The sequence below is a fragment of the Gracilinanus agilis genome, chromosome 1 (genome assembly GCF_016433145.1).
Source record: "Gracilinanus agilis isolate LMUSP501 chromosome 1, AgileGrace, whole genome shotgun sequence".
NCBI lineage: Eukaryota > Metazoa > Chordata > Mammalia > Didelphimorphia > Didelphidae > Gracilinanus > Gracilinanus agilis.
In genome coordinates this window covers 739832605-739858020 of record NC_058130.1, presented here as the reverse complement: position 1 = coordinate 739858020, position 25416 = coordinate 739832605, and the positions used below count along the sequence as shown (strand labels likewise).

The 25416-nt window shown below is 40.6% G+C and overlaps 1 protein-coding gene across 1 annotated transcript in view; it reads left to right on the top strand.

Annotated features, from left to right (window-relative positions):
- CHFR (checkpoint with forkhead and ring finger domains) overlaps positions 1-21307 on the top strand; it is a 35519-nt gene extending 14212 nt beyond the window's left edge. Inside the window, exons 6-17 of the mRNA XM_044658716.1 lie at positions 2002-2169; positions 4893-5052; positions 5526-5680; positions 5801-5963; positions 7529-7671; positions 13178-13300; positions 13518-13601; positions 14663-14733; positions 16026-16113; positions 18420-18527; positions 19332-19404; positions 20747-21307. Of these exons, the coding sequence (XP_044514651.1) occupies positions 2002-2169; positions 4893-5052; positions 5526-5680; positions 5801-5963; positions 7529-7671; positions 13178-13300; positions 13518-13601; positions 14663-14733; positions 16026-16113; positions 18420-18527; positions 19332-19404; positions 20747-20789 (1379 nt within the window). The 3' untranslated portion in view covers positions 20790-21307. The remainder of the gene's footprint in view (positions 1-2001; positions 2170-4892; positions 5053-5525; positions 5681-5800; positions 5964-7528; positions 7672-13177; positions 13301-13517; positions 13602-14662; positions 14734-16025; positions 16114-18419; positions 18528-19331; positions 19405-20746) is intronic.
- Positions 21308-25416: the final 4109 nt, after the last annotated feature.

Here is a 25416-nt window from a genome sequence, read left to right as displayed (position 1 = left end):
CAGGCATTGGGCTCTCCCCTCAGCACATAACCCACACTGACTTTCACTGAGTGATGTGTTCCTGTGTACATTACTAATGATTTTATGGATTATTCTTGATTTGAGCTTCTAGAAGGTAAGGAACATGTTTCCCCCTTCTTTTGCATCCTCCATAGATCTTTTTATGGTCTTGGACACATAGTACTTATTGGATGAATGACCTAAAGAGCAGTTCTGTTGTTAAATCCGATAATGACCAAAGGAGCTTCTTGTTCTATCTGATGTCAATTGGTTTTTCACATTTGCCTGATCCTTAATAGAAATAATAATAATAATAACAACAACAACTTAAAAACATAATGTTTCAAGGAGAGCATTGCATGTCTCCATATGATATAAAGTGCTAATGTTAGCTCAATTTTATATGAATAAAACTAGGTTGAACAACTTGCCTATGATTACACTGATAACTTTTGTCTGAGATGCAATACCCCAGGCTCCTTAATTCCAAGTCGAGATGGCTAAAACTTGCTTTAATCAAATGCAATCTCATGCTAAAGTATCAAGGTGTAATAATTACTTGTGGTTATATTTATATATATATATTTATATTATATTATACATTGAGGGTCAACAAAACATTTTCTTCCTAGCAGACCTCTGAAGTGGATAGTTCTATTGTTTATTTTCCAGATAAGGAAAGAGAAGTTAAAAGAAGTTCAGGGTCTCACAGATACTTTAAAACAACAACAACAACAACAACAAAAAAAAAAAAACAGGGATTTTAACCTAGTCGTCTTCTTCTTCTTCTTCTTTTTTTTTTTTTTAATTTTTACCTTCTGTCTTAGAACTAAATATAAAGTATTGGTTCCCAGGCAGAAGAGCAGTAAGGGCTAGGCAGTGGGGGTTAAGTGACTTGCTCAGGGTCGCACAGCTAGAAAGTGTCTGAAACAAGATTTGAATCTAGGTCCTTTCAACTCCAGATTTGTTACTCTATTCACTGAACCACCTTGCTTGCCCCCTTAACCCAATCTTCTAACTCAAAGTTGAGTGCCCTTAAGACACTATGCCAGGCACCTCTTTGAGTTCCATTTTGCAAATCAGTCTGGTCTTTTAAAGCCAAAAGTTGCTGATAAGATGTTACTATTTGAAAAATGTTACTGTCTAAAACCTCAAGTTCACAAATTGTAGGCATCTAGAGGTACTAATTCTCCCTGTCCCTAGTGCTCTGTCTCTGTCTCTTTCTGTCACACACACACACTCTCTCTCTCTCTCTCTCTCTCTCTCTCTCTCTCTCTCTCTCTCTCTCTTCCAGCAAATTCATTTCAGCAAATACCTCATCCAATAATATGTGGTCTATGATCACATCATTTATATTATAGCACTTGACACTGGTCCTTCTGTTTTTGCATTGGACCAATTTTTGAGAATTGCTAGTACCTGTGGAAATAGGTATGATGCGATGTGATTTGGATAAAACTACGGCTTTGGGGGCCTTTACTTTCTAGCTAGGTCTGTTAATGCACTGAAACCAGTACTTAAATGAATTGATGAATCTAGTTATCTAATGCAGCTGTTGTGGTGCTTTTAAATTTGATTAGAGAATAGAAATCCTACTTTTCTGACTTGCTTTTAGATGGTTTTAGCAGAAGGTAGGTAAATTTCTACTAAGGAGCATTATTATGTGTGTGTTGGGGTGTGTGTGCTTATGTGGACTACATTTGGTATTGATAACTGATGTTTTCATTAGTGTGTGTGAGCTGCAAATGTCAGTACAGTTTATTTCCTACCTATTTGGGCCAGGTGATCTCTATAACCTTATCCCAATCTCTGATCTGAGCGTCAGAAAGTTGATCACAAATACCTTACTGCCAGAAGGAAGGCTCCATGTGGCCAGATCAGAACAAACACTTTATAGTAGGTCATTTGGACTTGAAGTGGGACTTTTCCTTCAAGGGGTGCAGTAGTTCAGATAAAAGAATGCTTCCTGATTTATTTTGCTCTATTTGTTCTCTCTCCTAGAAGGCAGGTGTGCAGGTATCTCGCCTGAAGATCCATATCAGTTTACCACAAGTGATGACACCTCCAACTTTTTATCAACTCCCCTGGACAGAGAGGGAACCTCAGCTTTTCTGACCAAACCTCAGGATTGGGAGGACTTGGGGCCTGCTCAAAAGAAAAGGAAAGGAGGTTAGGCCATCACATTTCTTTTTTATATTATTACTGACTTATTAACCATCAACAAATACATTAAGATATGTAAACAAGGATAAAAAGAGTGTCTATGAAACTAAATGCCCATTAATTCCAGTCTGCTTAGACAATTTATCTTAAACAAGATGGGGAAAAATCCTCCTGTTTCCTTTTATGGCTCTTTTGGAAATGATTTTCTTTTCTTTATTTTTTATGGACTTTGTCCTAATTATTTACTATTTTCATTATCATTTACAAAATTGCAGTCCATTTGTATATTATTTTCATTCTGCTTGCATCTTGCTTAGCCACTTGACAGGTCGTCTCATATTTCCTTATATTTAATTCAATAAGCCTTTATCAAGTACCTACTAATGACCAGGTGCTTTATTCTATTTTTTACTGTCATTTCTTTTGGCATAATTCTATCAATTCATATGCTTGACCATTCCCAAATCATTGAACACTTGGTCTGTTTCCAGTTTTTTCTTGATGGTGATGATGCTTCTGGGAATATTTCTTATACAAAAAGACCTTATTTTTCTTGTCGTGATCAAACAGATATAAAGAGGTTTAGTAGAGGTCTTATAAATGAAACTTTTTCTAATAGAAACTTGCTGCAAAAACTTCTTCCCAGTTTCCTTCTTTTCTTCTAATTTTAATGGATTTAATTTTGCTTGTAATCAGACTCACCTATTTGATCTCTTGTAAAACTCTTTATATCTGCTTGGTTATGAACTTTTCCCCGTCCATATATCTGACCAATATTTTCTTCCATGCTCCTAGTTTTTCCAATATTGAACCAGCCCTCTATTTCTGGTATAAATCTAGCCAGTCTTGATTTATAATCTATGTGATAAGTTGTTATAATATTCTTACTGATATCTATTTAAAATTTTTGCATCGATATTCATTGGGAATATTGGTCTGTAGTTTTCTTTCTCTGTTTTGACCCTCCCTGGTTTAGTTATCAAGACTATGTCTATATCATAGAATTTAGTTGGATCTTGTCTTCCTCTTTTCATACATCTTAAGTAGTATTCCTAATAATTAATTTTTTTTTCTTCATTAAATTCACCTTTTTTCATTTTTGATACTGGTAATTTGTTTTTCTTTTCTTTTTTTTTTCTTAATCAGGGTAGTAGCTAATGACTGATTTTTTTTTTAACCAAGCTTCTAGTTTTATTTAGAAGGGGTTTTGGTTTTGCTTTCAAATTTGTTGATCTTTTTCATTTTTCAGGATTTCTATTTTGCTCTTTAATTGGTTTTTTAAATTTGTTGCTTTTCTAGTATGTTAATTATATGCATTCATTAATCTGCTCTTTCTCCTTTTTATTGATGAAGATGTTTAGAGATATACATTTTCCCCTTAGTACTGCTTTAGTATGTATTTTGGTGTAGAGTTTCATTGTTATCAATATCTTTAATGAGTTTCTTTGATTTGATTTATTTGCTTTGATCTACCCATTCTTTAATAGTAAATTATTTGGTTTACAGTGAGTTTTCAATCTCAGTTTTTAAGGGGTTTCAAAGACCCTTTATTAAGTATAATTTTTATTGCATTGTCTTCTGAAAAAGATATGTTTGGTATTTCTGCTGTTCTACATTTGTTAAGGTTTTTTATGCCCTAATACATGGTTAATTATTATAAGATGCCTTACACAGTTAAAAAAATAGGTATATATACTCCTTTATCTTCACATGTAATAAAAGATCTGTCAAATCTAATCTTTCTAAAATTCTGTTTAAGTTTTTAAATTCTTTCTTGGTTAGATTTATCTATATCTATAAATTGTGGTCCCTCACTAGTTTAGTTGTACTATCTGTTTCTTCTTTTAACTCATTTAACTTTTTTCTTTAATAATTTAGGTGCTATGCCATTTGATGCAGATATGTTTAGTATTGGTATTAATTCACTGGAGTGGTTCCTTTCAGTAAAATGTAATTTCCTTGTTTCTCTCTTAATTTGGCCTCTCTTTTTTTGGCTCTTGTTTTGTCTAAGTTCATGATTGCTACCTCTGCTATTTTTACTTACACTAAAAAGTAATAAAGTGTCTTTCTCTGTTTCAAGTGTTTCTTGTCAACAACATATTGTTCAATGCTGGTTTCTAATCCATTCAGCTACACTTTTTGGTTTTCAAAGTGAATTCATCACATTCACATTCAGTTACAATTGTTAATTGTATATTTCCTTCCATTATATTCCCTTAATACTTTCTCTTTACTTCCCTTCCTCCTCTATAAGAGTTTTCTTTTGCTTCTAACTACTAATCCCCACCCCTCTTCCATCCTCACTTTTAATCTTTACCTTCCCTTAACACCTTTCTATCCTCTCTCACTGTTGGATAAAATATATTTCTATATCCAGCTGTGAATATGTTTGTGTAATCTTCCCTCCTTTGACCAATTCACGTGAGAGTAAGATCCAAGTTTTTCCTACTACACCTTGTTGTATAGCTTTCTACTTGCACACCCCAAATATGTGAGATAGACAATTTCCCCCATTTTTCCTCTCCCTTTTTCTTGCCTCCCCATCCCCATCATCCATATTTCTCTTTTCCTTTTCCATTCTTTTAAGATCATCAAAACAGAACCATTCTATGACCCTCTCTTTAATTAGACTCCCACTGACCCCTGATGATGACAAAGTTCTGAAAGCATACCAAGAAGGTTTTCTCATATTTACCTTTTTGTTCTTCTTTTGATTCCTGTGTTTGCAGATGGGGACACTAATCTGAGTCTTCAGTTGTATGTCACAGATCAGTGTAAAAACAGCAGAGCCATTCCTGAGGAAGTGAAAGCAGCAAATATGAAACCAGACAAAATGGAAGAAACACTCACTTGTATTATTTGTCAGGAATTACTGCATGACTGTGTGAGGTGTGTTATTGCTGTGGTGGCGACATGTGGAGGGACCTGGGGCAACTGGGACAGTCTAGAGTTAGATTGAAATTTGGGGGTGTTTTGGGAGCTGTTACTCATTCCTTCTTCACTATAATAGAGTGTGGGTGTGCCCTGTTAATGGTTTCCATTTTTGTGGTGCTGTCTGGTTGTGGTGACCTTTCTCCTAGCAGTCTGAGGGAGGAATAGATAGTCCCAGGAGGTTGACAGGATCAGAGCCAAGCAGTCACTTGGAGATGGGACAGTCCAACCCCTTTGCTGTATGGACTAAGGCATTGATTTGTGAAAGGACTTGTCCAGAGCCATATATTTAGTATATAGGAGTGCTAAGATTTGAACTTGAAACCAATATGTTTTCTACTTTCCTGCACTGTAATCAGAAGGTAGGAGAGAGCCCCCTTCCAGGGTGGCAGACCCCCATGATGAAGGGGCTATATCATGTTTGTGTTCAGTCTGCAGCCCTGCATGCACACCTTCTGTGCCGCTTGCTATTCTGGCTGGATGGAACGGTCTTCTCTGTGCCCCACATGCCGGTGTCCAGTTGAACGTATATGCAAAAACCACATCCTGAACAACCTTGTTGAGGCCTACCTTATCCAGCACCCAGGCAAGTGCATGGCACTGTCCTCAGGAACCAATAAACTAAGAGAGGCCTGGGCCCTTGGTGCTCAGACCCATTCCATGGTTTGTTTCTGTGCTTACACCACTTTCTTCTTTTGAACCCTAGAAAAGTGCCGTAATGAAGAAGACATGCGTAGCATGGACGCCAGGAATAAAATCACCCAAGACATGCTCCAGCCCAAAGTCAGAAGGTCCTTTTCTGATGAAGAGGGAAGTTCTGAGGACCTGCTGGAGCTGTCTGATGTGGACAGTGAGTCCTCAGATATCAGGTAACTCTCCTGCTGGGACATGGTAGAAGCTCACCTTTAGGCTCTTTCTTTTGGACTTTAGGATCCTCCTCACTGCTGGCCTGCAGTCATTGGGGGTTGTGGCTTGCTTTGACATGCTTTTACTTTTTCACAAAAAATTCTTATCCCCTTTTTGCCTTATAATAGTATCAGTGTTGGAAGAGACTTTTGAGATTAATTCTCCAGTCCAGCTTCCCACCTTTTGCAGATTCCCCTTTCAGCACCCCTGGCAGCTAGTCATTCTGCCTTTGTTAGAAACCTCCAGTGACAAAGAAACCTCCCCTGGTATCAGACTTTGCATTTGTTTTAAAGTTTTGGGGCTTGTTGGGGCAATACTCGGCCAGCTAGTAGAGATCTCAACTCTTCGCTGGAGTGATGTCACCAGGGCTGCACTTTGGGAAGACCAGTCTGGCATCTGCGTGCAGGGAAGGACTGGAGGGACCAGCAGGCTAGTGCAGTAGTGTTTGTTTTAAATTCAGGGAAATGTATAGCAGACTCCCTATGGACATGTGGGAGACTTTGAAACTTCATTTCCCATGATTCCTCATGGCAAACAGGAAGTATGATGATGTAAGAGAGGGGATAAGTCTCCTGGGTCAGGAGGAAGTTGTCCTCTTAGCTACCAGGTGTGGGAAGATACGAAAGGTAAAAATGGCTGAGGCAATGTGAATTCTTACAGGCGCGTGGTCTAATGATTTTATCCCTATCAGCATGGCCTTAATTAAACTACTAATTTCTCTTATTATATCAGTCTTTATCATTTTTAATTGTAACAGTAGTCCAGATGGGAGTTGATGAAGGCCTGCTCCAGGCTGGCAAGAGTGTCAGAGTAGATGAGAGATGTTCCAAAAGGAGAAATAACAGTTCTGAGCAAATGATTTGATAATGAGGAAAAAGAAGAGGGAATAGTTGAGGGCACCCTATAGGTTAATAAACCTGGAGGAGAAGGATGTGCTGGGAAAAGAGAAGGCAAGAATTGGGTAGCAGAGTGCATTCAGTGTGGGAGAGGTTGAGTCTAAGTTGTCAGAGGGATGGGCATAAAATCCATGGAAGCTGATGAGATTTCGGGGGGAAGTCATGCAAAGGGAGAAGAGGAGAGGCCAAGAACAGAGCCTGAGAGAACATCACCACTGGCAGGTCTGGTGTGGATGAAGAGCCAGCAAAAGAGAAAGAGAACAAACAATTAGGAAGGTAGGGGCTGCAGCACCAGCAGCGAGCACAGGCCTTTGGGTTCAACCTCATTTTACAAAAACAGAAGCTGAGGTCTATGGAGATGATGGAGATTGGCCCAGGGTCACAAAGGCAGGATTTCAACCCTGAACTTCTGATTGTCTAGGCAGTGCTTTTCCACTGACCCACGGGAGCTCTTCCCACATCTCCATTCTGGGCTTAGCAGACTTGTCATGAGCAGACCAGATAGGAGGCGAAGCACAACTGATGTCAGGGTTGTTTTAGGCTTCTTTGTCTACATGTCCTCCCTTCTCCCCCGAGGTGACCATTGTCTTTGAGTGGGGACTTACACTGGCCTGAACACGTTTGTCTTTCAGCCAGCCATACATCGTGTGTCGACAGTGCCCCGGGTATAGGAGGCAGGCCGTACAGCCTGTCCCCTCTCCACTGCCCTCAAGGGAAGGAGGAGCCTTCGAGGTCCCCGGGGACGCCCCGTCCACATCTACCAGCTTTCCCATAGGTAAGTGATATCAGAGGACTTCCCTGAACCTTGGGACATGCTGCTACTGCCCAGAGGCAGAGCATCTCATTGTGTGTGTTGTGGGGCAGCAAGAAGAGGGCTGGATTTGGAATCACAGAATTTGGTTTGAGTCCCTGCTCGGTCATTTGTCAGCTGTGTGAACGTGGCCAAGTCATTTTGTCCTTTGGAGCTTTGGTTTTCTCATCTGTAAAATGGAGATAATTATACTGGAAGTGATTGCCTCATAGAGTTGTTCAGGAAGCATTTCAGAAAAGTAAGCTATTAGAGTCAGGGAATATGGTATTCCATAGAAGTGAATTTTCCAGATAAATAACATTTTCCCTTTAAAATTTTAAAACTTTGTTTAGTTTAATACTTTTAATGAAAGCCTTCTAAAATATATTTTATACTTCTTTGCCTTCATAAAGAGGATATCCTAGCCCTAAATCCTATAGTCTAATTTAACCAACTCTTGATGACTTAACCCAATGCTGGATTTGTTTCTGCTTCCTTCTGGTTGTCACTGTCATTCCTCACTACCTTTGATGTGCGATGTGATTTCTATGGTAGTCCCTCCACATTTCTTCCAGCCTGCTGTTTCTGATCTGCTTTGGGCTTTAAACTCAAAATAAATCCAAAGCCAATGGTACTGTTTTAATCCCAAAGCATCCCTTTGGGTGGGGGTAAGAGGAATAATAGGCAACTGCCACCAGACCCATTTTTCACCCTTCTGGGTGTCAATCTTTAGACTCAATAAGAAGGAACACCCTCTTCTTCCCTTCATTAGAATCCCCTGGAAAAAGAAGGGTTATGATAGATGGTTCAGGGAAAGAGTTCAGGTCATCAGGATAAATTATAATATTATAATATCATATAATAATTTTTATTATGATATAAAATAATAATAAATGCTTAGGTGACTAGTTAATAAAACACATAAAGAAGTTTCTGAATAGCTCTCTTTAATTCTAAAGTAATTATTTGTCTTGTGGTGAAGTAAAAATTTTAATCATTTCTTGCCCAATCCCTTTTCCTCCAACATCTGTCCTTGGGGAAAATATAGGAGTGGATTTCAAAGGAGTTTGGGAAACACCAATCAGAATTCAGTTCAATTCAACAGACATTTAGTACTTGCAGCATAGAGAGCACTGAGCTGGGCCCTGGGGGAGAGATGTGGCTCCTGCCTGTATAGACAGTCCAAAGGGGCATGGGACACCTCAGGATAACTGTGTTGTTAAGTGTATGAGAAAGGTACAAAGAAAGGTGAGGAGAGGCAGGGACTGTAGGGAGTGAAGGGCTTCTTGCTCAGGGGCCAGCAACAGCAGCTTCAGGAAGAAGGGGCCTTCAGCCATTGCAGCCAGAGGGCATTCTAGACTTGGAATCGGCTTGAACAAAGGGATAGTAGTAGGAAATCCAGGGCACAAAGTCATAGTAATAGTAGTACTGATAAATGGCATTTATTAAAGCAATTTAAGGTTAACAGTTAATACATTATCTCATTTGATCCTCATGAGAGTCCTGTGAGGCAGCTACTACAGGTGTTATTATCCCCATTTTACAGATGAGGAAACTGAGGCTCAGAGAGGTTAAATGACTTGCCCACAGTCATACAGCTAGTAAATATCAGAGGCGGGATTCGAGTCCAAGTCTCTGCTGACTCCAAGTCCAGCACTCTTTCCACTGTGCCGTTCTGTGCAGGGATGGTAAGTAGTCCAGTTTGGGCAAAGCTGAGATCATGTGTAAGGGGAGCCCCATGAGATAAGATGAATATGTGGAGGGCCTGAAGCAGGAGGATAAGGAGGATAAACCTGGCTCCATTGACAGCAGGGAGCTATGGAAGGGTTTGGGGACTAACAGGCATGTTGATAAAATGAATCTGGCAGCTGGACAAAGCTCTTGTCACAAATAGGGAGCTCTATTGGAAAGCCAATTGCAGAAGTGCAGGTCAACACATATGCCTAGAGATGGGTGATCATGAAGGCCCCCCACCCAGTGAGGTGACCAGTGCTAGTGGAAGGGCCTGAGGGAGAGGCGGAGGGGTCAGCAAAAGAGAATCGTTTCAAAAAGAAAAGAACTATAAATAGGATAAAGTGAAGAAATCTGAAGAGGCTATCTTTGCAAGAGTGGGCAGGATAATAAACTCCATTTTGGACTTGCTGAGTTTTTGAGTTGCTAATAGATATCCTGGTAGAATTGAACTATGGGCAGAGCTGAAACTTGGATGAGAAGGAAGGATCAGAGTCCTTTACAAAGTTGATGCAGATATAATGATAGCTGAGTAGAGGAGACCACTGAGATAGAGAAGAGAAGGCTGAGGACAAGACTCTCGAACACACTCACTTGAAACAGTTGGGAAGATGAGCCCAAATACACCTAGGAGTAGCCTAGACAGCAGCTCTAGCCTCTAGGCACAGCTGTCTTCTTGCTCACTTTCTGTTGGGAAACCAGAGCTGAGCTTCTTCAGAAATGTCTGTTACGTAAGTGAGGCACACACATCTGGCTGAAAGTCTCAGGTCTTCCTGTGAGGAAGTGTGTTGTATTAACACTGGCTTTCTCACAGCTCTGGGAGTCATCAATTAGAGGTCCTTTCCCCCATGTAAATAGAGTTCCCTTTCCTTTTTTAGGTAGATGTTCTTTAGACATTCCAGAATTTTACAAGGAATCAGAGTCAGGACATTTGCCTTTCTCCACCTCTATAGTACCTCTTCTGTTCTCTATGCTCTTCCATAGGTTACTAACAGTCACTCAGTAGTTGCACCTTCCAATTCTTTCCTTACACAGAGTGTCTTAGTGACCTGAACTCATCAAAGGTATCTAGGCCTCACTTACAGTCTCCCTGCTTATCTTGGGCCTCATCTTCCCATTATTCATTTCCATTTCTTTCTAGTCCAGTTATCATTCTCTCTGGCAAGCAAACAAAAGCAAAATTCAAGGTAAGCACTTCTCCCTTCCCTTCCTCTTCTGCTGTAGACCTTTCTTTGATCTTTTCTCCCAAGAGAGCCTAAAATACGCTGCTATTGTTACCTTTCCTCACCAGCTTTAACTTATGTAGAGCCTTGCTAAAATCTAGGCAATATGTCAGGCTGTGCTCAGTTTTTCACAACTTTCCTACCACAAATTCTCAGATAGAATGGACATTGCTTTCTTTCAGAGGTTCCCATCATTTCCATTTCAGTGGCCATTCCATTTCTGCCTTCTTGGTTCCTTCACATTCTTACCAGCCCTTGTAAGATTTACTTTGTCCCTGGCCAAGAGTCCATCACTCCTTTAAAGCTGTGATCAAGTAATTTATATCTTATTCTCAGAAACTATCTTTTCAACCAACTGTTCCCTTCCTAAATGTGTTTTTTCTTTTGTTTTTAAAGAAACTGTCTTCTTCTGGCAATAGTCTTGAAGACTCCAGTTAGACTCCTAAGGTCTTTCATTTCTTGGTCAAGACACATCTTCATCAGCAGAGCCTTCTAGGGTCCTTCTGGCAAGATTACCAAAGAGAGCTCATGTGACTGGACAAGTTTTTGTGGTTCTCTGTCATATCTCAGATGTACAGCCCAGGAAGACAACAGCTCTCTTTTTTTCTCTGATTGACAAATAGCTATCTTAGGTGTTGGGGGCCTCCCCCAACAGCTCCAAATATCCTGGGAAGTGTGATGGTTTAGCCGAGAAAGAAAGAGAGAGTCGGAGACAAAATGGATTTGTGGAAGCTGTTCTGTGTGAGAACTTCCTGTTACATATTTATTTTATACACTTTTTTTCTCAAGTTCCCAAGTTCCCAGATGCTGGCACAACTACAATTTTTTTCTAAGCAGAGCATCAAGGCTACAGAGAAGCTGGCAAGCAGAGTACAATTTACATTTTAGTCTAAACAGAATTCCAGGCTACCAAAACTTTAGGTTATCCAATTATTATTTTGATAACAAACCTTCAACATATTTCAAAAGTTAGTTTAAGTGTGAGAGCATTTAAGTTCCTGGGGTTAAGTTCATCATGAGAAAGTGAGAGTATATTGTTTTGGTTTACCATGCTATGTCCTTCAGACTTTTGAGACAGAGAGAGAAAAAGATTAAAGCAGCTTCTGCTATTTTTTGCTAAGGGAATGAACTATTAACTCCTTAAATGCTGGTTTATTATAGAGTAATTAGGGTATTTCTATAAGACTTGGGGCTTTCTAAAGATATAGATTATAATACTTTAAATAATAAAAAGTGTTGATCAGAAGGGAATCACACAGAGGGGTTTGATTGGGTTTTCCATCCATCCTGTGGCCCAATTTTCAGGCCATAGGGATCAGTGCATGACTGTGTCAACTGCACTGACTTGATGGGACCTTGTTCTTCTGCGGGGTGCTCCTGGCACTTAGGACCACCACTAATGTTTTCTTCTGAATCTTAATGACAACAGCACCTGCGATGAAAACCTGTGTCTTCATTCCTTCGAGGAGACATAGCTCCCCTTCTTCAGACAGGACCTCCTGGGTTTTCCTTAGATCTGAATGTTCAGTCTTGGGGTCCTTATTCCTTTTCTCTTCCTCACATCCAGTCTTCTGATACATGTCAGAATGCTCCTCTGCTTCTTCATTTGACTGTTTCTTTGTTTTCACATTGAAACACTTCCATTTTTTAAAAAGGAATGTTTCATTCTGCCTGGTAGCTGGAAAGTGGAAAGGCACTGTGAGCCTGTTTCTCTCTCTACCAGGAGGGAGATGATCCTGCACTTTGAGCCTAGGTGAAAAATGAGTAGGTCAAGGCCCATGGCAGGACAGACATTTATGCAGGCCACTGAATGTTTTCTTACTTGCTTTTGTATATGCAGCAATGCCTAAGACAGGGCTGTGGGGGGCACAATGTGTGTTCAGATATTTTTAGAATGAAGTCAAGTTCTCTGATCCATTATGATGTTTGTCAGTTACGCAGGTCATTTTCCACATTGAAAGAAAAAAGTATCTTGTACCTTGGTAGGAATAACCATACGTAATTTGTTTTCTTGGCTTGTAACTTAATATTTGAGCCCATTCGTTCCTTTATGTATACCAGGAGAATAACTCCTGATATTTAGGTGATGAAAATCAGATTTCTAGACCCTGAGTTCAGTGAGCATTCATGAAGCCCTTGTATACAAGGAATGGCGTTGAGTGCTAGGGGACAGAGATGAATAAGCCACGATTGCTACACTCAAGAAGCTAACAGTCTGTAAGGAAAATAAGTCAGTTGTCAGCTCCTGAATGCAGATTGGTTTGTGATATGGCCACAGGAGAGGTCTAAGCTGTTGGAAAGGCTATGGGGAGGGAAAGGGCATGTCCAGATATGGAGGACACCAAGAAGCACCAGCAGTCACTGGTACCTTGAAGGAGAGGAATGTCCATAGGTGTGTAACAGGATGGGGAGGGAGGACAAATGATGGGAAGCAGCAGAGGCAGGGAGGTGGAAAAGGGCAGGCGTATGGTCCAAGGACAGCGCTGCCTCGGGCTTCAGCGGGCCTTTGTGCTCAACCCTGACTCTGTGTGATCCAGCCGCCCAGGACTACGTGTGCCCCTCCCAAGGAAGTCACGCCATATGTACTTGCTGTTTCCAGCCCATGCCGGACCGAAGAGCTGAGCGGGAGCAGAACCCGCACATTGTCGCCCCACAACAGTGTAAGTGAGGCTGCTTGTCAATCTAGGGGAAGGGGCTTGGGAGGAGGGATCTGAGCTTCCCTTCAGCCTTTACCTAAAGGCCAGTTCTTGGGCATCATGTAAGCATCATCCAGGGCCTCCCTGGGTGGGTCTGGTTTCCACAGCCTGCCCAGGCTTGTTGCTGGCTTCAGGACTGAGCTCGCAGGGCATCTGATGTGTTTTCCCTTTGTGTCTGCAGGTGCTGTGTGCTCACAGCCCTTCTGCCACCTCTACTGGGGCTGTACTCGGACAGGCTGCTCGGGCTGCCTGGCACCATTCTGCGGTAATGACAGCTATGCAGGCCCTCCTTTTGTATTTTCTCTGTGAGCTGAGGGTATCAGTCAATTTGTACACATTTATTAATACCCACTAAGCACTGCAGGTACAAAAAAAGGCCAGATGCAGTTCCTGTCCTCAACGAGCTCCTAGTCCAAAGAGGGAGACACCATACAGAGAACTTGTGTAAACATGCCACAACCAGGATTATGAGAGACATTCAGCACAGGGAAGGCACTAGAATGGAGAGGGGTGGGCAAGGCCTCCCATAGAAGGTAGGATTGAAGTCAGGAGATGTAAGGATGGGATTTGTGCAAGGGGGATGGGACAAAAGGAGCCAGAGAAAGAGTGATCTTCTATGACATCATCACAGGTGGCAAGAAAAGGGGAAATTTGCATTTGCTGACAAGTTAGGCTCCCATCTTCATCTCTTTGACCTATTACACTGTCTCTGCTGATACCATGCCTTGTTGTGGTATGGTAACAATCCTGGATTTTTGAAGGCCTTATTTCTGCTAAGCACAGACATGGGCAGGTCCTTAGAAGGCAGAAAGGCTTCTTCTGGCACCATTCCAGGGACAAGAATCCAACCTAGAGGTTCAGAGAGGCTTATAGCCAGCTCATGACTTGGCATGAGTCATGGCAATTCTCCAGATCATCTGCTGAGACCACACTGACAAATAAAAAACTCTTTATGTTGAAGTCATCTGTGAGAATAACAGATTTATCAGAAGTTAGCCAGTGTGGGGTTTGCCATTTAGGAAATCATTAAGTTTAGATTAAAATGGGCTCCACTTGTTTCAAGAGGAAAAAAGTGACCCTAGAACTAAACATAAATGCATGATACTTTTCAGACCTTCACAGCCTCAGAGGAGTTTATGAAGGGCCTGGAAGGGCTCACATGGTAGAGTGAGAGTGTCAGGGAAGTCTCTTGTTTCCATTATGTACTTAGCTTCATTTTTATCCTGTGACTATTCTGTCCACAATGGTTGGGTAATCGCTTCTCTTCTATCTAGCTGAGTAATAATAATAAGATATTTCATAATATGTTTTCTCCCCTCTCAACAGAAATAAATCTTGGTGAAAAATGTTTAGATGGTGTACTAAACAACAACAACTATGAATCGGATATCCTAAAGGTATTACTTTGTTTTAAACATAGTTTATAAGAACAACATGATGTGAAAAATAAAAATATTTAGTAGTCACCATCAAAGAAAAGCAAACATAGAAAGACACTCTAAATTGATTGTTATATTTACAGCTATATGTAGACCTGTTGCTTCTTTAGCACCTATGCCCCTTCTCAACTTGCCACCCAAGAATGTCTTTGTTAAATTTGTAACCATTTGTTTTTACTAACAAGTAAATGCCATCAGAAGCCAGACTTCAGTTTTGTGCCCTTGATCTGAATTAAGAACTGTGGTGCATTAGAATGTGGAGGTAGTTTCCCACAAAGCCAATTCAGAGCTCTCATTCCTGGCAGAAATGTTGAATTTTAATATGACAATCTTGACTCCCTAAGGATTCATCAGTATATTCTTTAGAGGCCAAAGGCACACTTATCCTGCCAGGTACCTATTAAAGGCAAAGAGTTATCAATCACTGATCAATAATATAACATCTTGTTTTTCCAAAGGAAGCATGTGAGATCTGATAGCTTTCTAATAAAGGATGTGTTAGTTATACAGCTTGTACTAGAGATCTCTATTGCTGTTTATTATGTAATAATAATGCAAATTATGTAAAAATAATGTAAATTATTAAGAGGGTGTCATTGAGATGGTGGCATAAGAATTGCTAATGTCCATTTTACAAATAAAGCTGAACCGGAGAGAAATATAGTTAGCTGGGGTCATTTAGCAGTTGTGTTTGAGGCAGGGTTCTCATCCAGGACTTCCTGACTTCAGGCCTAGCGCTAATTATTGAGGACTATTTGGCACCCTTTTTAGCACAAATAGTTCATTTGACTAAAGAATAATATAAAATCTTCATTTGGGGCTCAGAAGAACCAGCAAATCCCTGAGCTTTCTAAATGTCAGTCTTGGCTCTGGCCTCAAGCAGGAATCCCAGATGGAGACAGATCTCAACCCAAGCTGCCAGAAAACGAGGTTCACTTTGCCTCTTATCTCTCTGTCCCATGGAATGTTCTCCTGTAGACATACTGAGCTATAGCTTTGGCCAACAAAATTCCTGTCATTAGCATTAGTGGTCTCAGCCTTTGGTTGGTTAGATTGGTCCATTCCCATCATGGCTATAGCTCTGACTGTGGTTATAATGGACACAGTACAATGCTTAGTTTTGGAGCCATCCAACTCGAGTCACTTTAGCTCTTTTTTCCCCTCCCTCCCTTCCTTCCCTTCTCTCTTCCTTTCTCCCTTCTTCTCTTTCTTTATGTGATATGTAACAGGCTTTTTTCCCTTCCCTACAGAATTACCTAGCATCCAGGAACTTGACATGGAAGAACATGTTAAATGAAAGTCTACTGGCTCTTCAGAGGGGTCTCTTTCTCTTGTCAGGTGAGCTTCTCATTCTTGTACCATGTTAGACACTTGCTTCCAGGAGGAAGGACAGTGAATGTTCAGAGAATCCCCTGACTTCAGTGCTCGTTTCCTCTCACAAGGCATGGTAGCATTCTATCACATTTGGTGCAATCAGGTATATATCTGGGCTGGCTTCCGATGTTTTCTAAATGTTCTAAATACAGCCTTTTTCTAAATACAGCCTTTGTAAATCTTGGCAGAATGAGTTCCCAGTGGGTAGGACTATCTCCAGGAATATTTAAAAATCTTAAGTAAATTGTTTTCCAGCCCATGTCAGGACCTTCCTCCCTATCAGGGAAAACCCTGGGATGTGCTTCTGCAGAGCAGGATTACAGGGAGAGAGAGTGATTGCAGAAAAGCTGAAGAGTTTCATTCTAGGGTACACTGTTCTTCAGGGAAAGAGACCACACAAGAAGTCATCGGGCCAGATTAGCCATGTAAGGGCACATACCAAAACAGTCTGATCCCTATTCTGTTGGATCCCCAAGCCTGGCTAACTAGGTTGTGCCATAAGGGTAGGCAGCAAGAATCATCTCCATCTATCATTCCTCCTTATCAATCAGTCGTCATGTATATTTGAAGTGCCCACTAGTTGAAGGCAATTAGGTTATGCAGTGGATAGAGCATTGGGCCTAGAGTGAGAAAGATCTGATCTTTCCAGTTTCAGGTACTTAATGGCTGTATGACTCCAGGCAAGTCACTTAACTTCTGTTTGACTTTCCCTCATTTGTAGAATGGGGATATTAATAGCGCCTACTTCCCAGAGTTGTTTGAGGATCAAATGAGATCATAATTATAAAGCATTTAGCACAGTGAGTATAATCTTAAGTCAGTGGTTCCCAGACTTTTTCAGCCTACCGCCCCTTTCCAGAAAAAATATTACTTAGCGCCCCTGGAAATTATGAAACTATTTATTGAACTCAGAATAGAATGTAATACAAAAAAAATGTGGCCATCCGTGTCCCCCTGGATCGCTGCAGCATCCACCAAGGGGCGGTGGCGCCCACTTTGGGAATTACTGATCTAAGTGTTAGCTAATATGATATTATGTACCAGCCATTGTGCTTGGGCTGGGGTACAAAGACAAAAATGAAACAGGCCTACCTTAAGGAACTTATGCTCTGGAGGAAGAGCCGGCAGAATATCAGTCTTCATGCCGAGGTCTGTACTCAAGACATACAAATACAGGTAACTACTGGGGAGAGCTCTACTGACTGGGGGACAGGGACGGCCTTCATGGGGGCACTCTTGAAGGAAGCAGTTCAGGAGTCAGAGATCTGCCCAGAGACCCTTCTGGGTGTGGAAGAGCAAAGAGGGGGAAGGGGTGCAAGGGTGAGCAGACAGAGCAGCATGTCCAACTTGTAGGGACATATAAGACTTCTCAATCAGGAAGGGCCTTCAGTGCTAAACTGAAGAGTTTGTATTTGTTTGGAGAACTACTGGGAGCCACAGCAGTTTTTAAGGAGGGTGCTGTAATAAGGAAGGTCTCACTTTTGCTTCAGTAACATCACTTTGGCAGCCGCATGGAGATGGATTAGAGTAGGAAGAGACCAGAAGCAGCAGGGGCAGCTAGGTGGCACAGTGAATGGAGTGCCAGTCCTAAAGTCAGGAAGACTTACCTTCCTGAGTTCAAATTTGGCCACAGACACTTATTAACTGTGACTTTGGGCAAGTCACTTAATCCTGTTGACTTCAGTTCCCTCATATGCAAAATGAGCTGGAGAAGGAAATGGCAAACCACTCCAGTGTCTTTGCCAAGAAGTCCCCAAATGGGGTCACAAAATGTCAGACACAAGTGAAACAACTAAACAACCACTAGCACATAGTAAGCACTATATAAATGTTAGGTATTATTATTATCGTCACTGAAAACAGCTTTTTTCAAATAATAAAAGCTAGTTTTTATATAGAGTTTTAAACTTTGTAAAGGGCTTTACAGATATTATCTCATTCGATCTTAACAAGAACCATGGAGAGGTGGGTGCTATTGTTATCCTCATTTTAGAGATGAGGAAATAGGCTAGGGGAGATGCAGTCACTTCCTCTGAGTCCCACAGCTAATAAGTGCCTAAGGCTGAATTTGAACTGGGTCTCCTGATTCCAGGCCTAGTGCTTCCTCCACTGTGATGCCTGACTACATATTCTTGAGGCTTTAGTGTATCAGTGACATTGAATCAATGTTATTTGTGACTTGCCAGTAAGTAAGATGACTGATGCTTGGTGAAACAGCACATTGCTTGAAGGTTGTATCTTCATGTTGTTTACAAGGTTTTCTTTTCTAGATTACAGAATTACTGGAAACACTGTGCTGTGTTATTGTTGTGGCCTACGCAACTTTCGAGAGCTTACATATCAGTACAGACAGAATATCCCTGCTTCAGAATTACCAGGTGAGGAAAATTGCCTTCATGCAATAGAAGGTACTTGTTTTCTTTTTAAGAGCTACTTGGAGGCAGTCGGGTGGCTCAGAACATTGAGAGACAGGCCAAGGAGATGGGAGGTCTTGGGTTCAAATTTGCCTCTGACTCTATCTAGCTTTGTGACTCTGGGCAAGTCACTTAACCCCCATTGCTTAGACCTTTCCCCTCTTCTGCCTTGGAACCAATACATAGAATTCATTCTAAGCTAGAAGGTAACTTAAAAAAGAGTTACTCAGGTAGAGTTCTTGCTCTTTGGGCTGTACTGGAACCAGGACAAAGTCAATTATAAGAAAAAGCTTACAGCTCTGGGGATAAAAATATTTGACCTCTCTTGCTTTAATGACAGCTTCTTCCAGAGTCATGTAAAAGACTTCCTCTGTATCAATACTAGTAAAAATAGCATTTCTCATTTTTTCTTTTAAAAACTGTACCTTCTGTCTTTGAATCAAAGGCGGGAGAGCAATAAATATTAGGCAAATGGGGTTGTGACTTGCTCGGGGTCACAGCACCTGAGGCCAGATTTGAATCAGGTCCTCCCAACTCAAGGCTTGGCGCTCTATCCACTGTGCTAATAGTGTTTTTCAATAAGGACATCTTGTTGGAGATGAGATGGCTTCATTTCTTTTATTGGGGCTTGGTGAAATGTTTTCACAACAATTTGATGAAGTTGCCTTAGAAGCTAGGAACCAAGTTGGTACTAGTGCTGATGTTCCTCAGAAAGCCCCACTCTGCTGTACAGCAGCATTAAAGCAGACTCTTTGGCCTCTTTTGCAGGGACTGTAACTTCTCGTCCTGATTGCTATTGGGGGCGCAACTGCCGGACTCAGGTTAAAGCACACCATGCAATGTGAGTGACAGAGTCCATGTTTTAATGGAATATGTGTGTAAAGTAGTTGTTCTAAGTGCATGATTGCTGACTTTCAGAGACAGGTAAGCATTTGTTTTCTGAAATACAGAATTTGGGGTCAACTCTGGGAAGTACCATTTATTAGACAAAGAAAAGATGAGCTGTATAACGATTTTAGTAAAACTGAACAAAGATCAGTAGAAAAAGTACATGTCTCCCTATCTAGAATTTCACTTACCTTTCCACAGAGTTGCTGAAGAAATATTTTTGACAAGTTTTCATGTATGACCATCTTTTACATATATACATATATGTATATGTATATATGTGTGTGTGTGTGTGTGTGTGTGTGTGTGTGTGTGTGTGTGTGTGTGTGTGTTATATAAAATTTTTTAACCCTTTCTTTCAGATAGAGTTAAATGACTTGTCTAGGGTTTGAGGCCAGATTTGAGCCCAGGTCCTCCTGACTTCAGGCCTACAGCTCTATCCATTGTGCTGCCTAGCTGCCTCTGACCAACTAATACTAAGGGAAATGCTTTCAACTTGAAACCAAGTCTAGGCTGCTTAACAGAAATTCACCATGATTGCTGACCTAATTTCAGATATTTTCCCTGACTTGGTTATACAATGGAATTTTCATCTTTGACACTAAGCACAGAAAGAGTAGGAACTTGCAGAAATGGGTGGCTACCTTGGCCTTTCAGCTTGAAACAGCTCGGGAAGGGCTTAGAGAACCTCTTGTCTTCTCAGCACAAAGTAGAAGGAGCAGGAATTATCTGTTTGATCTCTGAAATTGTAGTAGAGGTCAATGGAACAAATACAGTTTGCTTTCCACATTTTTCAGTAGGATCTAGTGTTTTGAGGATCACATCTGTTTTTATATATAAGCACATCTCTGTGGTGGTCAGGCTTTAAGACTAGGGAGAGAAGTGGGCAAAAGCTTTGGGTTGTCAGGTTGGTGATTTGAACAGAGAGCTCTCCTCTTTCTTCAAGCCCTCATTTCCCCCACTCTACCCACCCTGTTTGTGTCATTCCTTGTCCTTTGCATCTTGCTGGAAAAGCCATGGGCAGAATTTGTTTATCTTAATTCTTAAAGGGGCAGAATCCAGATAAGTGATTGCTAGAGAATCTGGATTAATTATTGCTGGTTTCTGTCCACAGATACCACTAGGAAGCTTCTGGAAACTTGAACTAATAGGTCCTCAGCTCTAGACGCCATAGGAGAAAGGTTTCCTTGGACCTTACCCAGCCAGCTGTAGTTCTGTGACATCTGTGGGCTTTCAGAGTTGATCTGATTCAGTGTGTGACATCTTCTATAATTTGAAAATGTTTCTCTTTGCAGGAAATTCAATCACATTTGTGAACAAACACGCTTCAAGAACTAAGCCTTCAAGTGCTGAAAGTCTTGGATATTTGTATGTCAAAACAAAAAAATTTTTAAGACCTCAAATACTGAACATTAATGTTTTCAGGGCATTTTTTAAGTTCCCTCTTGGAGGGGAGTTGGCTATCTCTGCATCAGGTACTGGTGTGATTTTTTATTTTGTAGAGCTTTACACTTCAGTAAGATCTTTTTAAAGTAACCTGACAAGTGAGCATTGCATGGTGGTGCCTGTGAGGCATGCCATCCTTGTAGCAGTGGTGGCAGCGGCAGCAGACTGGAAGACCCACTCAGGACGGGCAGGAATGGCCCAAAAGACATGAGACATTCTGAGGCCAAGTATTTGTCGTGTGTCGGTGTTACAACCATTAAATCATTATTGTCAAAGGATACAATTCACCACCACCATCCCAATCTGTCAAGATGAGAGCCTCATTTTATTGTTTTTACCTTCACCAGAACGGTTGTTAAATCAGGAATCCCTTTTTACTGAGAATTTCATATGGCAAAAAAAGTCAAAAATTATCAAAATACACTGTTTCCTTGTTGCTTAAGAAAAAGAAGCAAATGTTTACAGCCCATAGGGCATGCCTAGTTCTTTGCTGTAGGAAAAACAGTTTGACTCATATACATGTGTGCGTGTGCATGCATGGTTTAGGTTAGTCAGTCTGGTGCTTTTTGTTTCTTATTAGAATTAAATCTCACAAGCAGCACAAATAATATAATGTATCATTTATAAACCAGTTAGAAGTTGGGAGACTGTCCTTTGTATAGGAAATACTCTGTGTGTGTGTGTGTGTGTGTGTGTGTGTGTGTGTTTCTAGACCTTCAAAATCACATGAAAGACCAAACAGTGTCACTGGCACAGATGGGTGCCATTATTTCTGAACACGTGGCTGTCTCATTCCATCTTTAGTATGCTATGACTAGCACATGCCCCTTACCATTGCCACAGGGAGGGGCCACTTGGCAACACATAGCTTCTTCTTATGAGAAACAAATGTTTGCCACAAGAGAGATGGCCTTCCACATGCTTTAAGTTTGACAGCCAAAAATAAGAACCCTACTATTTTCAGAAAAAAATTTTTTTTACTGAGCATTAGAGATGGGTGTTTCCTTGGCTGCATTAATCTCTCTGGAGTTGACTCCACAAATAGTTTTTGAGTGCCTGCTATTATGGCAAGGCACAGGGTCCCATTGTGGAGACACAGAGTCAAAAGTAGGAAACACCTCCTGCTGTTACAGTTACAGAGCTTACAGTTGGCTCCTGAACTTGGCTCTCTGGAAAGAAAGCAAGGTGAGAAGGCGAGCTGTTCTAGGCACCTCCCAATAAGGCACTGTCTACAGGGGCCTGCATTAGTGTGAAGACACAATCATAGGATTTAGCTCAATCTATTGTATAGACTGAATCTGTTTGGGCCAAACCACTTTACCACCATATTCTTGCATTTAAATTATGCTTCCTGTTTAGCCAAATTGATACTTTTGTGAAAAGGACACAGGATACACTGTTCCAAGTCTTAGAGATCTTAGAGTAGGGGAGAGATGAGGTGGGTTCACATTCTATTCTGCTTTTTAATGTCCTCAGAGCATCCCAATTTAGGTACTCCATTATTCCACTTAAAGCACTGACTGTAGTTTGCATTCCCAATGCCAGTGGTCTAGGACTTCATACTGGACTGTGTCCAACTTGTCTCCCTGTTCAGAAATCCCAAATAGTGGCTTATGAGTGTGTGTGCGCCAATTTACAGCTTCCTTCATACCAGTAGGCAGCAATCTCCTAGCAGCCATTGTTTCCTACTTGCCCTGGTATCTTTTGCATTAGAATTAAAAGTTTATCTGGAATAATACTTGAACTATTGTTTTATGTAAAGCATATATGTTTTACTCCTTTGTTTTAAATAACTGATTTCTGTTTTGTCAGTAATAATTTGCCTGAAAACCTGCAAGTTATTATCTCTTCTCAGAAATATCATATCCTGTTGTCTTGCTTTTTGGTGCCTGTTGATGGAGGAAGTTCCTTTCTGTTACAGTACAGAAATGTGCTTATTGTTTCCTTTTTTTCCCCGTTTGTACCAATATACTTTTCAAGGAAATTTGTTGCTGAGCTGGGGAATTTGTGTGACCAGCTTGCTATGCTTCCACTACTGATGAAGAATGATTATTGGCACCCCAAGTGAAGCCAATTTGGTTTGTGCTCCAACTGCTGTAAGGTTTTGCCCAAAAGTTGATCTTGGGGGCTAAGTCACCATCAATACACGACCTGAGCCTCAGAGCTTCCTTAGGTCACAATCTCCCCACCTTCACTTCCTCAGAGAAAATCTGCTTTTCTCTGCACAAAGTTGAAGTGAGTGCAGTAGGACAATTATATTGGATCTGGAAATGCTGAACCAAAGGGGAACCCAGAACTAGATAGAACATTCTTTTTTTTTTTTAATCCTCATTTTTTTTCTGTATTATTCATTTTTGTAATTGAGTAATTAGTATACTCTTAACAGCTCTCCTTTCAATTAAATTGCCCAAACTCCTTTCTGCAAGACTGGTTATTGATTGTAATTGTTTCAGAAAGGCATAAATATAACCAGTTCAAGTCAGCTTGAGAACTGAACTAGGAATGAGTTAAGGCAGGTGGGCTCCATGAAAATGCAGGTCTTGGCTATAGGTTTGCTACATTAGAGATTGTGACAAATAATATCCTTTGAGATTCCTCTCCACTACCACTCTTTCTTTCACCAGAGGGGGAAAAAACTATCCTGCCTTAAATACTTCTGTTGTCTGTGTTTTTGTTTCATGGGACCTTTTTTCCCTTATACTGGTAGTTGGCTGGGCGCATTGTATTGTTAGTATTCAGGGCTTTGACCTCAGCCTTATTCTGCAGAACTTGCGAACACTTGCTGCGCTCTCCCAACCTCTTGTTTTGTCACTTGGGAAGCATATGACCTAATAGCCATCTGTCAATAGGATTCAGATCTGGAAAAGAACTTCAGAGATCAAGTAGTCAAACCCTCTCATTTTACAGTTGACACAGAAGTCCAGGGAGGAAATCTAGGGTCAGACAAATAGTAATAGAGTTGTGCAATATAAAAATGAAAAATGATAAAGGCTTGTATAAATATATATATTAGTATTTTAATTAAAGCCATGTTGATAGATAAAATCATTAGACCACGCGCTTGTAAGCATTCAAAACTGCCGCCTCCAGAAGCGCCTACTCGCCAAAGAGCGAGCCTACTGGCAAAAGAGACCACTTCCTCCTAACCCAGGAGATTTAAACCCTTCCCTGCATCAAGACGTAAGCCTTCCCAAGCCTAAAAACCGGAAACGGAAACCCGTTGGACCACAGGAAATGTAGTTTGATACATTTCCCAAATTTCACTTTTACAATTCCCCGTGAGGTCCGGCAAAAAAAAAGGTTAGTCCTTTTTTCTTCGCTGGACCTGTAAAGATAAACAACTTCTAAATTTTTCAGGAATTTTGGGGATAAAAGAAATAGATGAACAAATGGTTAAAATTAGCCGCATTGACAAAAACCAATTTGGGGGGCTGTCCCCCACTGGCATAACAGTGTACAATTAAAACAATACATACAACTCAATTTCAACTCCCCATAGTTCAATCAACTGCACCCCAAAGTTCAAAGTTTGGTCTTCATGGTACAGTGAAGGCTTTTCAGACATCTTCATGGTGTCTTCACCAAAACAAGTTCGTCATCTGGATTCTGGGGAGATGGCAAGATCCTTATCCTGAAATTATTCTCAAAAGAATTTAAACTTTACATTATAGATTACAAAACATACATTTTCTTCTAAGATTTTATATAATTCCCTGTGAAATTACTCCTAAAAGAGTTAAATAAAAATACATATATTTTTACATTATCGAATTTTAAAAAACTTAACAGATATCCCCGTGAGGTAATTCTTAAACACACCTTTTTTCTAAAAAAGGGTATCTCAGGTCAGGTAAGGATGAGTGGCTGAGCCCTGGGGGTTATATGAATTCAATTGGCAAAATAAAAAGAATAAAATTCAAGAAAAAAGAAGAAAAAATTAACTTGTGAATGAAATGTAAAATGTGCAAAAAATCTGGGGAAAATAAACTTAGACCTTTCAATGAAGGCCTAATTAAAGTGAATTCAGCAGATTGCAATTACCCATCCAGGGCCAGGACTTAAGGAAAATGTCTCTCTCTGATCTGACTTATCATCAGCTTTTTTAGGGAAGTGAGCCAAATAAATAACCAATCTTAGGTGCTTTCTAGGAATCTAAGTCGAGGGGACCCACGTCCTCTAAAGTTTTAGAAAAGACTGGGACTCCAGGACTCAAACCCCAACTTCAAGCCCTAAAGTATTGGCATAGAACTGCTATTATGCAGATCTTAGTCAGTCAAGTCTCTGACCATGTGCTTTCTTTAGCACTATTAATGGCTTTCATATTCCCTTCTGGAATCAGAGAGGCATTTAAATCACAGTCCTATAGGCTCAGGTATTTGCTGTAGAATCAGAAAAAGGATAAATAATGATTATATATGTACTTCCAGTACAAGATGATAAAAAGGGAAAATCAATTTCTCTCATTAAAAAAATGTTTTAAAAATCAAAAATATATATATATATATAGCTTAGAACTAGA